This window comes from Carcharodon carcharias (assembly GCF_017639515.1).
Source record: "Carcharodon carcharias isolate sCarCar2 chromosome 27 unlocalized genomic scaffold, sCarCar2.pri SUPER_27_unloc_1, whole genome shotgun sequence".
Lineage (NCBI taxonomy): Eukaryota > Metazoa > Chordata > Chondrichthyes > Lamniformes > Lamnidae > Carcharodon > Carcharodon carcharias.
In genome coordinates this window covers 2,272,143-2,287,818 of record NW_024470624.1, presented here as the reverse complement: position 1 = coordinate 2,287,818, position 15,676 = coordinate 2,272,143, and the positions used below count along the sequence as shown (strand labels likewise).

At 44.8% G+C, this 15,676-nt stretch overlaps 2 protein-coding genes across 2 annotated transcripts in view; one reads left to right on the top strand and one right to left on the bottom strand.

The window, feature by feature from the left end:
* The window catches only part of LOC121273703 (zinc finger protein 229-like), a 1,112,939-nt gene that overhangs the window by 111,251 nt on the left and 986,012 nt on the right, over positions 1 to 15,676 (bottom strand). The gene's annotated exons all lie outside the window — the stretch shown is intronic.
* LOC121273713 (gastrula zinc finger protein XlCGF49.1-like) lies at positions 1,077 to 3,839 on the top strand. The gene is made up of 2 exons (XM_041180877.1): positions 1,077 to 1,210; positions 2,022 to 3,839. Exon 2 carries the CDS (start codon positions 2,369 to 2,371, stop codon positions 3,017 to 3,019), a length of 651 nt encoding a protein of 216 aa, XP_041036811.1. The 5' UTR covers positions 1,077 to 1,210; positions 2,022 to 2,368; the 3' UTR covers positions 3,020 to 3,839.

The window sequence follows — 15,676 nt, the reverse complement described above, 5'->3', positions numbered from 1 at the left end:
TAAGATCTAGCAGGAGTGTGTGAAACAGCTTTCGGGAAGCCTCCACCCATTTGTGCATAAGTCTATTGTGTCCTGTAACTAAAGTTGAAGACAAGCTTTTGGAATTCCATTGCCCAGTGGGTACTGTGGTAACTTGCTGGGTTACTTATTAAATTTAAAATCCATTTTGTTGCCTTAAAGAGGGTGTGTAATTTAGAGTCAGGTTAATTAGGAATTTTAGGATTTGTTATAGCATTAAGCAATTGTAGTCTTATGTATGTGCTTGAAATCTTTTCTTCTGTTAATAAATATTTTAATTTCATTGTTAAAATCTCTAAAGGTCTTAGTGGACACCTTGTTTCTGAATTCAGTGCACACATCTTCTCGTAATAAATACAAATTGCAAAACTATTGTGATAGCGTGGCCAAGTTTCCCTTGTGGATTTGGTCCACCTGGCACACATCATCTCCCACATCATAACACTCCAATCACAACATTAGACATATCTTTGCCCTCTAGTACTGTTTTGTCCAGGGAGAAGAACTCTCATGAAGTAAAATAAGGGACACTTCAGCCGTGGGGGAGGCATGGGTAGGGGGGTGAGATGCTTGTGACCGTGAGAGCAGGTTGGGGGTGTCTCTGTTTCAATATTAGAGGGGCTGGGGAGGAGGGGTCCTGATACAATAATAGTGGGAGTGGTGGGGTTTAAAATCAATTAAAACTTTCAACTTATCTTGTTCAGTCACAACATCATCATCCCTCTTTTGGCCAACTCACTCACTTACCGTCCCACTCGAATCACTCAAACTCACCCTGGAGACTCCAGGGATCAGATTGCCACCGGCTGTCCTGGAAATCCAGGACAAAAAGTAAATAAGCAATTCTCCCCATTGGTGAATCCCTCAGCATGACGGGAAGGGGCGGGCTCTCCCCCGCACATGCGCAGCTTCCCCTCTCCAGAGTTCTCCGAGCGGCTTCTCGCTCTGGCCGGAGACGTCAGCCGGTTGCCTGGAAACCTTGGCTCGAGGAGGGGGAGGTGGAAGGGGAACAATGGGTGGGGGCGGGGCTCCCGTGTCCGCGCGCCTGGCCTGCAGACTGGAACCCGAGGCCATCATCGCGGAGCACAGTGATTCTTATTGGCTGATTCAGGCAGGGTTCCATTTTGGAAGTCACAATGCGGAAATTGGACAATGAGCTTCAGAATAATACTTCCTCCTCTGGGCAACATCTGTGAGGAAATCAATGTTTCCCCCTTTCCATTTCTTTTCTCATTCTGGGGGCAAATTGTTGACTTACAGGAACTGAAGGGAAAGGAAGTGAATTCAGGGAGGGTGCAGACTCTGGAAAGGTTGGCCCAGGGCTCCCTTCTCTCCGAAAGTCATTGACATCCTTTGCTCCCTCAGCTTGACATGTTTATTTGCCTGGCTAAAATTATGGTCTCTTTCCTAATGTTTAGAGTCTCGTGTTGTTTAATGCTACATATTATATGTATTATTTCTGGTTATCTGATAAAATACATTTATTATTTTTTCTAGCCCTGTAATATATTACTGTAGCTAGGTTATATATTTCCAGCCAGAGATACATTACTGTATTGAAGGAGTCCATTCGGCAACTCAAGTCCATGTCGACTCCCTGTAGAGCAATCCAGTCAGTCCTATTCCCTTTCTCTATCCCTGTTCCCCTGCATGTTTATTTCCTTTAAGTTATCATCCCATTTCATTTTGAAATTGTTGATCATCTCTGCTTCCACCAGTTAGTGAGTTCCAGGTTTCGCAGCCTGCAGGGAGATTTTCAGGGCTCTGTCCTGCACTGGAACCACTGAGCATGGATCAATCAATCAGCATGAATTGACACCTTCAGGAGTATTGGGAGAGTGTATATTAGGTACAGCAGAGTAGGAAATGAGGGAGAGTGTGTGGGACAGAGATTTACAGCTTTTGGGGATGATAGAGGAAAGAATGTTCCACAGAAACTAGAATTCTGTTCTGAATTTCTATCATGGACTGACAGTGATGACTTTTGTAAACTCCTTTTACAGAACATTAAAAGGGGAGGATTTGCAGTCAGAAATCTCAAACCAAATGTCACATCAAGATCTGACAAAGTCACTCAATTCATCAGGAGCTGAATATCAATGGCCTTTGAATCTAGAAGGAGAAATGTTTGACTGTTCATTCTGTTTCAGAAGGTTTTAAAATCAGTGTTATTGGAAATGCACTGAGACAGACACATCCGAGTGAGTGTGTTCCAGTGAACTGACTGTGGAAAGAGCTTTGACCAGTTACGCAGCCTGACAAAACATCACGGGAGGGACTGTACACATGCTCTGTGTGTGGACTGCTCAGTTGATCATTGAATCTGGGGCAACCTAAAGACACCCGCACAATGGAGAAACTGTGGAAATGTGGGGACTGTGGGAAGGGATTCATATCCCCATCAAAGCTGGAAATTCATCGACGCAGCCACACTGGAGAGAGGCCATTCACCTGCTCCATGTGTGGGAAGGGACTCACTCATTCATTCCACCTGATGAAACACCAGCGAGTTCACACCGGGGAGAGACCATTCACCTGCTCTGACTGTGGGAAGGGATTCACTCAGTCGTCCCACTTGCGGATACACCAGCGAGTTCACACCAGGGAGAGTCTGTTCATCTGCACCATGTGTGGGAAACGATTCACTCAGTCATCGAGCCTGCTGAGACACCATGTCATGCACACTGATGAGAAACCCTTTCAATGTTCTGACTGTGGGAGTAGCTTCAAAAGCTGTCGGGAACTGATGTTCCACCAGCATTTTCACACTGAGGAGAGACCGTTCAGCTGCTCTCACTGCACAAAGAAGTTTAGAAGTTCATCCAACCTGCAGGAACACCAGCAACTGCACACCAGGGGGAGGCCATTCACCTGTTCTGAGTGTGGGAAAGAATTCATTCAGTTGTCTAAACTGCAGATGCACCAGCGAGTTCACACTGTGGAGAAGCCATTCACCTGCTCCAGTGTGGGAAGGGATTTGCTTATTTATCCAGCCTGCTGAGATACCAGCGAGCTCACAGTGGGGAGAGGCCATTCACCTGCTCTGAGTGTGGGAAGGGATTCACACGATTGCCCCACCTGTTGACACACCAGTGACTTCACACTGGGGAGAGACCATTTACCTGCTCTGAGTATGGGAAGGGATTCAGTCATTCATCTGGTCTGTGGACACATCAGCAAGTTCACACCGGGTAGAGACAATTCACCTGCTCTGAGTGTGGGAAGGGATTCAGTGATTCAGCACATCTGCGGATACATCAGTGAGTTCACACTGGAGAGAGGCCATTCACCTGCACCGTGTGTGGGCAGCAATTCCCTCGGTCATCCAGCCTGCTGACACACCATGTCACTCACACCAATGAGAGACCCTTTAAATGTGCTGACTGTATCTGGGCCCCACATTTTAGGAAAGATTTGAAGTTCTTAGAGAGGGTGCAGAGGAGATTGACAACAATGGCACCAAGAATGAGGGGCCAGAGACTGGAACAGCTGAATTTTCTGTCTTTGGATCATGGAGTCATTAAGATAGACATGAGACTATTCAGCCCATCAAGTCCATGCTAGCTCTCTGTAGAGCAATCCAGTCAGTCCCATTCCTCCGTTCGATCACTGAATCCCTAAAAGCTTATTTCTTTCAAATAAATTGCCTATTTAAATTGTTCATCGTCTCTGCTTCCCTCCCCCGCCCTTCAGAGGCAGCAAGTTCCGGGTCATTACCACTCGCTGTGTAAAAATATTCCTCCTCACACCGGCCCAAAACCTTAAATCTGTGTCCCTCTCCTCCGCGAATAGGAACAGCTTTTCTTTGTCCACCTTATCTAAACCTGTCATGATCTTGTACACCTCTATCAAATCTCCCCTCAACCTCCCGGATTCAAGGAAAACAACCCCAGCCTGACGCCTAAAATAAATAAAACAATATGTTAATGCCTGAAATCAATTGGGAATGTTTGATTTCTGTTTTAAAGATATGATGAATATATTGTATTGGACAGTAAAGGAATTGGAGTAAGTCACCTGGGTGATCAGTGGAATGTAACAATCTGGTATCCACCTACATTCTAGTGAAAGCCAGGGAGGTGTAGATGAGATGAATAAGTTGATAGATTTCTCTGGGAGATATTTACATCCTTACCTATGAATTTTGTTTTAAAGAAAACCACATTTGACAGCCGGGCCACCACCTGAAATATCAGGACCATAACAGGGGGAGATAAGCAAAGACAGACACTCGCTTTGATCTTTTGATAAGCGCACCTGAAAGTTCAGAATATGTGGCCTGACACTGGGATACCGTTGTGAGTGTGCAGATGTGATTTGTTACACGTGAAGACAATAGCACGCATAAATTCATGGTGAAATGGATTGAAGACTGGGTCCCAAACGTGCAGCTACTGAACAAACAGCAAAACATGAAATGGTTAATGTGACCAGGAGAATGGGACAAAACATTTTGACATTATCAAGATATTGACACATACTCCAGAGAGAAACAGACTTTAAGACAATCAGGATAGAATTAAACACACTGATCATGGTCATAAAATGAGTAAAATTGAAGTAACAGAGATAAAAATTTGGATTGGGTCAATTAAGGGCTTGGGAGAAATAATACTGAGTGAGAACTGTCCACAAGTTGGACTGGGATAAGGAGAGAGCTGGAGAATCTTTTACATCCATGCTTGATCTGTTCCTTGAAGCATATGTCCTTATATACGAGTAACCTAGAACTCATGGCACTCCTTCAGGAGAAAAGATCGAGTAGATGTTAACCCAAGCGGGGCCAGAACAGAACTGGAAAATAATGGAGTGAAATTGAGCGAGGTCGGAGAGAGAGTTCTCCTCCCCCTGAAGATGTGGACTGTAAGAATCCTGGGGGACCACCTACTTCGGGTTTTCTTGCTAATTGATGAACATTTAATTAAAAACTATGACAGGCTGTGCATTTATTTTTAATTTGATTGTTACACTTCTCCTGTTTTTATTCCTGTTGTGATTACTCTCTGGTTGAGGATGATTGACAGGATGGGAAATTGTGGTTTGGGTATTCATTGACCAAATGTTTTATTCATCCGAAAGGTGTAAAAGGGGCCAAACTTCAGCAGAAATCTTGGCAGAGCTGAGAACAGACGACTTGCTGTGTGGGAACAGGGAGATGAACAGCTCCCAGAGGACAGAGAAAACAAGAGTGCCTTGAATCCTAAACGACACCTGGGTGTCAAGGCCACCATGTTTTCACTGCTTGGTATGGGAATGCTGACTCCCTGTACCGATGACGGAGCATGGGAAGCCAATTGTTTGAGCGTTTGACGTGGTTTGGGCAGGTTCAATGACAGGTTTTGTAATTGGTCCGTTCATATGTTAGCTCAGCAATGATTGGGTTAAATCAGTCTCCATAGACTTTGTGATGTAAAAAAGTATCAGAAGGGATTCCCCGAGTACAGAGATTTGTAGAAGTTTTACATATTGCATTGACTGGTGCCATGGTATCTGGGGCAGAGCAGGGAGCATTTACGTGGAGATGGTGCTTCTATCCAGAGTGTAATGGTAATGCTGCTGCACTTTGATACTACTGCTCAGACATAAGCATGTGTCAGGTCTTATTTATACTGAATAAAATTGAATAAAATCTAACCACTGTCACCAATAAGGGTTATCACTGTGAATCATTTCAGAGTTTGGGAAAAGGGATAAAGGGTGAATTGACTCCCTGAACCCCATTTCCTAACATCGCTGTGTCAAAAATAAAATCTCATCTCCCCTTATGGCTCATTTGCCAATTACCTTAGAGGGACTCACTTTCTGTTAAAGAGCCTGCCAACCCCTCTCATCCACTTTCCCTAAAGTGCAGAAATCTAATCATGAAATGTCCAGAAAAATCAAATATTTTTACTGATAAAAGTTTATTAATGAAGCAGAACATGGTTAAAAAAACAGAAAATTACTTGAGGATCAAAGACAACCAGAGTAAAAGGATGTGCACAATGTTCTGGGCCCAAATGCTTTCTCTTTAATTCATCTGTCCCCTGTTTGCTGCCCTCTTTGTGGAACATCTCCGCTCAGTCCACAAGCATGACCCTGACCTTCCAGTTGCTACCATTATAATTCACCACCTTGCTCTCATGCTCACATTTCTGTCCTCGGCCTGCTGCAATGTTCCCGAGAAGCCCAACACAAGCTGGACGAACAGCACCTCATCCTCCGATGAGGCACTTTACAGCCTTCTGGACTCAACATTGAGTTCAACAACTTCAGACCAGCAACTCAGTCCTCTGTTTGGATCTATTTTTTGTGGCTGCGTTTGCTGCCAACGCTCAGTCTTACCGCTTCACATAGTGACATAATTGTGAGTGACGGAGTTCAGAACTCTACACATTCCCCCAGCCTCAGTGTGATACTCATTCTCTCCAGTTAGTTTCTCCGTTTTAAACCAGTTTCAAACTCACAGCAATCCTAATGAGAACTGAAACTGAAGAACAAAATTCAATGAACAATCCTAGAGATGGCATCCGCCCTCACACCTTCTCCTCCCTCCCAGAAACATGATAGGGTCCCCCTTGTCCTCACTTATCACCCCACCAGCCTCCGCATTCAAAGGATCATCCTCCACCATTTCCGCCAACTCCAGCATGATGCCACCACCGAACACATCTTCCCTTCACCCCCCGCCCCCGGCGGCATTCCGTAGGGATCGTTCCCTCCGGGACACCCTGGTCCACTCCTCCATCACCCCCTACTCCTCAACCCACACCTATGGCACCTCCCCATGCCCAGGCAAAAGATGCAACACCTGCCCTTTCACTTCCTCTCTCCTCACCATCCAAGGGCCCAAACACTCCTTTCAAGTGAAGCAGCATTTCACTTGCATTTCCCCCAACTTAGTCTACTGCATTCGTTGCTCCCAATGCGGTCTCCTCTACATTGGAGAGACCAAACGTAAACTGGGCGACCGCTTTGCAGAACACCTGTGGTCTGTCCGCAAGAATGACCCAAACCTCCCTGTCACTTACCATTTTAACACTCCACCCTGCTCTCTTGCCCACATGTCTGTCCTTGGCTTGCTGCATTGTTCCAGTGAAGCCCAACGCAAACTGGAGGAACAGCACCTCATCTTCCGACTAGGCACTTTACAGCCTTCTAGACTGAATATTGAATTCAACAACTTTAGATCTTAAACTCCCTCCTCCATCCCCACCCCCTTTCTGTTTCTTCCCCCTTTTCCAATAATTTATATAGATTTTTCTTTTCCCACCTATTTCCATTATTTTTAAATCTTTTATGCCCTGCTAGTCTTTCCACCCCACCCCCACTGGAGCTGTACCTTGAGTGCCCTCCCATCCATTCTTAATTAGCACATTCGTTTAGATAGTATTACCAACCTCAACACCTCTGTGTTCTTTTGTCTGTGACATCTTTTGATTATCTGCTCCTATCACTGCTTGCTTGTCCCTACAACCACACCACTCCCCCCACACTCCTTCCCCACCTCCCCCCAACCCCACACCTTAAACCAGCTTACATTTCATCCCTCCCCTTAGATTCACTCAGTTCTGTTGAAGGGTCATGAGGACTCGAAACGTCAACTCTTTTCTTCTCCGCCGATGCTGCCAGACCTGCTGAGCTTTTCCAGGTAATTCTGTTTTTGTTTTGGATTTCCAGCATCCGCAGTTTTTTGTTTTAATCCTAGAGAGTGGATTTTGGACCCAGAAAGGGCTATTTCATTCCAAACAAAATCCAATACCCATTTTCTCCTCGGTCATTTCCTTCACCTTCATCTGTTTCCATGGCGTATTTTCAGTTCTATTATATACAAACCCTGGCAGCTCACTCATCAATACCTGAAACATTTTACTATTCTCTGCACTGTCTGTTTCTTTTAACATAGAGTCAAATACAATCCACTGTTTTCTCATCCACAATCTGTAACATACATAGTTTTGTTAACATTAACCACGGAAATGTGTGGTTTTACTTTCCAATGTTTTTAACCGGACTGCATTTATGGCAAATGCATCCGGCCAATGACGTTATTGGTGTTGAGCGCTCACACGGACAAGTGCACATGTGCAGACAGGTATCAGCGGCCATCTTGTGCAGCCATCTTGCGTTGAAAGGAGACATTTTTTTTGCTATGTGCCAGTCTGTATCTCATTTTCATGATTTTTGCTTTCAGACAGAGCTGTCCTTTATTCTACCATTAACAATTGCTCTGGATCAATGATCTGTTTCTGTACTACAACTATTACCTCCCTCTGTCTTTTGTTCCATGACGTTTTTGTTATCTAATCTCGCCCGCCCTCTAACCAATCCCTGACTTTCTTTTTTGCTCTACCGAACCCTCCCCCTTTCTTGACAGCATCAAACCCATCACATTTCTCCTTCTCTTTAGTTCTGAAGAAGAGTCATGTTGGACTCAAAACATTAATTCTGTTTCTTTCTCTTCACAGATTCTTCCAGAGCAGCCGGGCTTTTCCAGTACTGTCTGTATTTATTTTAGTTCAGCCTGTAGTGGTGGGAAAAACATCATTTACTATCCAAGCTTTACATCTGGCACTCACCAGGATGCTTTGCAAGAAAACCAATGTGAGGGGAAAACAACAACTGCCAGTCACAATCAGTTGGTGCAATCTCCATGGCAACGCGTTGCCTACCAGAATCCACTTGCCAACCAATCAGCACTCTCACCTCATGCAGTATAAATTGTTGTTTTCTGCTTAGATTGGTACTCTTGCGAATTGTCCTGATGAGTGCAACACGAAAAGCTTTGACGTCTCTTTTTTCAGCAACACTCAATTTCTGTACTCCAAACAACGATTTATTATCCAGGATAAAATAAATGTCCTTCATCAGCTTTTGCAGATCATTTCAGTGGAAATGTGCACTCTCAGGCTCAAAGAGCATCAGCCACTGGAAGCAAAGTCATGAGACTGACCAGTCCAGCAGAAAGAGAACCTCTGACCCTCCCACTTCACCAAGTGTCAAAATGAACATGGTTCAGTCCTGGATGCAATAACAGCAGAATCCAACCCCTGCAATCACTTCTGAACTCACTGGTGTCTCAGTAGATTTGATGACCGAGTGAATCTCCTACACACGGAGCATGTGAACGGTCTCTCCTCAGTTTGAACTCTCTGTTGCCTCAGCAGGGCAGATCAAACAGTGAATCCGCTCCCACGCTCAGAACAGATGTACAGTCTCTCCCCAGTGTGAACTCGTTGGTGTGTCTGCAGTCTGCAGGTTGGATATTTGACTGAATCCCTTCCCACGTTCACAAGTGTGAACTCGCTGGTGAGTCAGCAGCGTGGATAGATGAGTGAATCCCTTCCCACACTCAGTGCAGGTAAATGATCTCTCCCCAGTGTGAATTCGCTAGTGAATCAGCAGGTTGGATGATTCCCTGAATTACTTCCCATACTCAGAACAGGTGAACGGCCTCTTCCCTGGTGTGAACTCGCTGGTGCGTCTGCAGGTGAGATAGCTGATTGAATCCCTTAGCACATTCAGAGCAGGTGAATGGCCTCTCCCCAGTGTGACTGCATCGATGAGTTTCCAGTTCAGAATCCCTTCCCAGAGTCCCCACATTTCCACGGTTTCTCCCTGGTGTCCTTGTGTCTTTCCAGGTTTGATGATCAGTTGAAGCTTCCTCCATACACACAGGACATAAGTATGCTCTCTCCACTGTGAATGATCCAATGCTTTACTAGACTGTGTAACCGGTTAAAGCTCTTTCCACAGTCAGTGTCCTGGAACACTCTCACTCAGGTGTGTGTGTCTTGGTGCTATCCTGGTCAGACAGATGTTTAAAATTTTCACAAGCAGCCAGAACAGAGAAACAGCTCTCCTTCTAGATTCAAAGCCTGATAACATTCAGGTTCCATGAATCAAATTACTCTGTGAGATCTTGAAGTGATGCTTGGTTTGAAATTTGTCTGCAAATCCTCCTCTTCTGACAACCTGTAAAAGTAGATGAGAGAAATCATCACTGTTGCAACAGGACGGAAACTCAGAACAAATAATTCTAGTTTCTGTGGAACATCGTGTGCTCTCCGTTCTCACTATGCCGTACCTAATATACACCCAATAGCCCTGCACTAAAAATGTGTGTAATATAAAATAGTCTATTACGTGATTAGAGGTACAATGAGGTGTGAGGGAGTGGTGATGACCTGGAACTCGTTGCCTCCGAGGGTGGTGAAGTGAAATGAAATTGTATGAGCACTTGAAGGAAATAAACTTAAAGGGGAATGGGAATATAGAGGGGGAATGAGACTGACTGGATTGTTCGACAGAGAGTTGGCATGAGCTGAAATTGTCGAATGGACTCCTTCTTTGCCATATAATGACTCTGACTGGAAATATATAACCTAGCTGTGGTGCTATATTACAAGGCCAGAAATCAGAATACATTAAGTCTAAACGACCATGAATAATATATCTCATATGCATCATATAACACCAAACATGTCCCTGTCCTGTATTAATTTACTGTCTCTTTAAATGTCAGCCATCTCCTGGGGAAACCACCCCTTTAATTGTGAACATTAGGAAAGAGACCATCCTTTTAGTCAGACAAATAAATGTGTCAAGCTGAGAGAGCAAAGGATGTCAATGTCTTTAAGAGAGAGAGAGACCTAGGCCAACCTTTCCAGAGTCTGCACCCTCCCTGGATTCACTTCCTTTCCCTTCAATTCCTGCAAGTCAACAATTTCCCCCCAGAATGAGAAAATAAATGGAAAGGAGGAGAAAACTCAATCTTCAGTCAAACAAAGCCCGAGCTCTGATTGGCTGGAGGACAAGAATCCTTCCAGTCCTTCAAGTCTCCCCATTGGTCAATCTCCCGCCTGAAGTCATGGGGGCAGCGGAAGCCCTCGCGAGCGCGGGCGATTCGTTGACCCCCATGACGAACTGAGCGGTTGGCCAATGGGAAACGACATGCTCCGCACATGCGCAGCTTCGCCTCTCCCTCGGACATGCGCACTCCCGGGCCGCCCGCCAGCGCGGCGGATAGAGCGGTTTCCCCAGCGTGGGGAATTGTGGGAGCTACGGTCGCCATTACTCATCCAAATTCCTGGGACTGGGATGGAAAGTGGGGGTGGGGGACGCAGTGACCCCACTCTGACACAAAGTACATGTGGGTAGTGACTGGATTTGATTGTGACGCCCCCTTAGCAAAACAGTTTGTTAACTTCAGGTGTAAAAATTTAGACACCTGGGTGACATATTGGGGAGGGCAGCAGGTGAGTGTGAATCTGAACCCGAGAGTCGGCATCTTCGGGGAGGAGAATTAGGGAAAGGCAGGAGGAGGATAGTCGGATGAATTAGTGTTACAATCAATAGGGAGTAGAGAGTGGGAAGGGGGCAGAGATTTATAGTTTGAGAGGGGGAAGAATGTTCTATGACAACTGTAATCGACAGTTCTGGATTTCTCCCCTTTATGTTTGTAGTCTTTTGTAATTTCCTTTTGCACTGAATTAGTAGGGAGGCTTTGCAGACCCGAAACGCAAACCAAATATCATGTCAAGACCTGATAGATCACTCGACTTATCAGGACGTTTCATCAACCTTTGAATGCTGAATAAGAAATGTCTTGTCTTTCTATCCACTGAAAAGTTTTCAGCTATTCGTGTGAGGCTTCAATTGGTCATCCAGCTTGGTGATGGACAACAGTAACCTGACAAGGGATGAACTATATAAACATGGAAGTGGTGGGGGTGGGGAGCTTTGAGAAAGCAGCCAAGCTTGAAACTTAACCGTGCAGTAAAAGTGGAGAGAAGACATTCACCTGCTGCATGCGTGGGAAGGGATTCATTTGCTCATCCACCCTGCATAGACGCTAACAAATTCACACTGTGGAGAGGCCCTTTGCTCATTCCCAGTGTGTGAAGAGGTTCAGGAATTCCTCTCAGCTGCTGGGATACCGGGAGAGGCCAGATACCTGCTCTGAATGTTAGAAGGTATTCACTCATTCATTAAGCTTGATAACATATCAATGAGCTCACACCGGAGAGAGACCAGTCACCAGCTCCAACTCAGAAGGGGCTCACTCAGTCAGCCAAGCTGCTGGCAAACCAGTGAGTTCATACTGGGGAGAGGACATTAAAATGCTTCATGTATGGGAAGGAATTCAGCCAATCCTCCAGCCTGTTGATACATCAGTGAGTTCACATCAGGGAAAGTTTGTTTAAATGTTCTGTGTATGTGAAGGATGTCACACCAGTGAGTTCAAGTTTGACTGTAAGAGTTGGATGAGATATTGCAGAGCTCTGAGGTGCAGAAGCATCTGCGTGTCTTAAAGCATAAATCATAAAAGCCTAGTATGCAGGTACAGCAAGTGATTGGGAAGGCCAATAGAATGTTATCATTTATTGCGAAGGGAACCGAGTACAAAAGTGGGGAGGTTAAGCTTCAGTTATACAGAGCACCAGATTAACCCTACCCAGAATGCAGCATGATGGGCTGAGTAAGGAGAAGCTGAGTTCAAGGAGGTTTGAAAACCTGGAGATAAAAGGGGCTGGTTAAGACACTGACCCGGAGGTAAAGGGGCTCATGTGTACACTGGCCCGGAGGTAAAGGGACTTGTGTGCACACTGACATGGAGGTAAAGAGACTTGTGTGCACACTGACATGGAGGTAAAGGGATTTGTGTACACACTGACCCAGAAATAAAGGGGCTTGTGTATGCACTGACTCGGAGATAAAGTGGCTGGTGTATACATTGACCCAGAGGAAAAGGGGCTTGTGTATATACAGACCATAGGTAAAAGGTGTTTGTATATGTACAGCCCCTGAACTAAAAGGGACGTGTGTACACACAGACCCTGAGCTAAATGGGTTTATGATTGTACGGAGCCTGAATGAAAAGGGGTTTTTCTTGAGAAGCAAGTGCACTTGTTTACACATTGGCTCTAACCCTAATCGGAGCCTTTCAATGTTTTTACTGGTTAAATATGTTATCCAATCAAAGTTAAAACACATACACAAGGACCTCGGTTCTTACAACTCAAGACTGTTTGTGTTTTCTCAAAGCCCCCTCATTGTCCATTGTTCATCTTCCCATATCTAAGCTAAAACCATCTGCCCCTTCCCTATTTGAGAGAGGAGTACACTTAATCTAATTTAAGTCATATTTTTGTCTCCAGCCTGACTCTCAAGGCTATGAAATATCCATCTGGTTTTCCTTAACTGTTGATAAGTTTAGCATCAATGGCTGCCTGGAGATTTAAGTTTGAACAGCAAATTCTTACTGTGTTTTCTTTTAATATATTTAATTTCCTCCTAGAAGTTTAAGTTGAGGCGGGCAGATGGTTTTAGCTTAGACATGGGAAGTTGAACAAAGGACAAAGAGTGGGCTTTGAGAAAACACAAACAGTCTTGAGTTGTCAGAACCAAGGTCCTTGTGTATGTGTTTTAACTTTGATTAGATAATATAATTATATATACATCCTTTACAATATTTGGTTAGCAAAATCACATGTTTATGTGCTCAACTGGATAGAGATAGTATGGAACTGGTGTGTCAGTTACCAATTGGATGCATTAAAAAGTACTCAAATGCATTATGATAAGAAAAAGCACAAAAGTAATGAAATGTAATCAATCTGGGAGTTGGGTCTTCATTCTTAGGAATAATTGCGGCTCCCTTGCAAATGCTTGAATGAAACTGGTTAAAAGGAAGCTTGAGTCTCGAATGGTCATTGCAGGATCAGAGACTGTATCATCTCCTCTTCAACCCGAAACCTAACCATAACCCTAAACCCAACCATAACCCTAAACCCAACCATAACCCTAAACCCAACCATGACCCTGAACCTAATATTAACCCTAAACCTAACATTAACCCTAAACCTAACCATAACCCTAAACCTAAACATAGCCCTAAAATTAACCCTAAACCTAGCCATAGCCCTCATCCAGACCCTAAACATAACCATAACCCTAAACTTTACCATAAACCCAATCATAATCCTAAACCTAACCATAACTATAAACCTAACCCTAAACCTAAACATAACCCTAAACCTAACCATAACCCAAACCTAACCCTAAGCCTAACCATAAACTTAACCATAACCCAAACCTAACCCTAAGCCTAACCATAAACCTAACCATAACCCAAACCTAACCCTAAGCCTAACCATAAACTTAACCATAACCCAAACCTAACCCTAAGCCTAACCATAAACTTAACCATAACCCAAACCTAACTCTAAGCCTAACCTAAACCTAACCATAACCCTAAACCCTAACCATAAACTGAACCATAGCCCTGCAACTAACCCTAAACCTAATCATAGCTCTATACCTAACCGTAAACCTAACCATAGCCCTCAACGAACCCTAGAGTACAGTGTGCAGTTCTGGTCGCCACATAAAAGGAAGGATGTGTTTGCACTGGAGGGGGTGCAGAGGAGATTCACCAGGGTGTTGCCTGGGATGAAACATTTAAGTTATGAAGAGAAGTTGGATAGACTTGGGTTGTTTTCGTTGGAGCAGAGAAGACTGAGGGGCGACCTGATTGAGGTGTACAAGATTATGAGAGACATGAACAGGGTGGATAGGGAGCAGCTGTTCCCCTTAGTTGAAGGGCCAGTAACAAGGGGGCATAAGTAAGGGGCAGGAGGTTTAGGGGGGGATGTGAGGAAAAAGTTCTTTACCCAGAGGATGGTGATGGTCTGGAATGCAGTGCCTGGGAGGGTGGTGGAGGTGGGTTGCCTCACATCCTTTAAAAAGCACCTGGATGAGCACCTGGCACATTCAACATTCAAGGCTATGGGCCAAGTGCTGGTAAATGGGATTAGGTAGGTGGGTCAGGTGTTTCTCATGTGTTGGTGCAGACTCAATGGGCCGAAGGTCCTCTTCTGCACTGTGATTCTGTGATTCTGTGATAAACATAACCATAACCCTAAACCTAAACCTAACCATAAACCTACCAATAACACTAAACCTAACCATAACCATAACCCTAAACCTAACCATAACCCTAAACCTAACCTATCGCTAAACCCAACACTAACCCTCACCCGGAATATACACTAACCTAGAAATAAACCAAACGCTAACCGGGGATCCGAGACCTTCCCCGAGAAGCTGCCTTGTAGATGGCGGACAGGCTTTGCAGTCAGCATCTTCCAAACCCATGGCCTCTCCCACCTAGAAGGACAAGGGCAGCAGATGCATGGGAACACCACCACCTGCAAGTTCCCCTTCAAGACACACACCACCAGGATTCAGAGCCATTGCATCGTTCCTTCACTGTCACCGGGTCAAAACCCTGGAACGCCCTTCCTAACATTTTTCTACATTATACTCCATCTGCAAATGTTCTCCCACTCACTTAGCCTGCCTATATATTTTTACAGACTCCCTAAGTCCTCTGGACAATTTACAAGGTCCCACAAACAGCAAGACGATAATGACCAGATGTTCAGTTTTTGTGATGTTGATTGAGGGATAAATATTGACCAGGACACCGGGGATAACTCCCATGCTCTTTTTGCAGAATAATGACATGGGATCTTTTACATCCTCCCAAGCAGGCAAATGGAGCCACGGTGTCACATCTCCTCTGAAAGACGGCACCTCAAACAGGGCAACACTCCCTCAATACTGCACTGGAGGGTCAGCTGTGAGTTTTGTGCTCAATTCCTGAATGGAGACG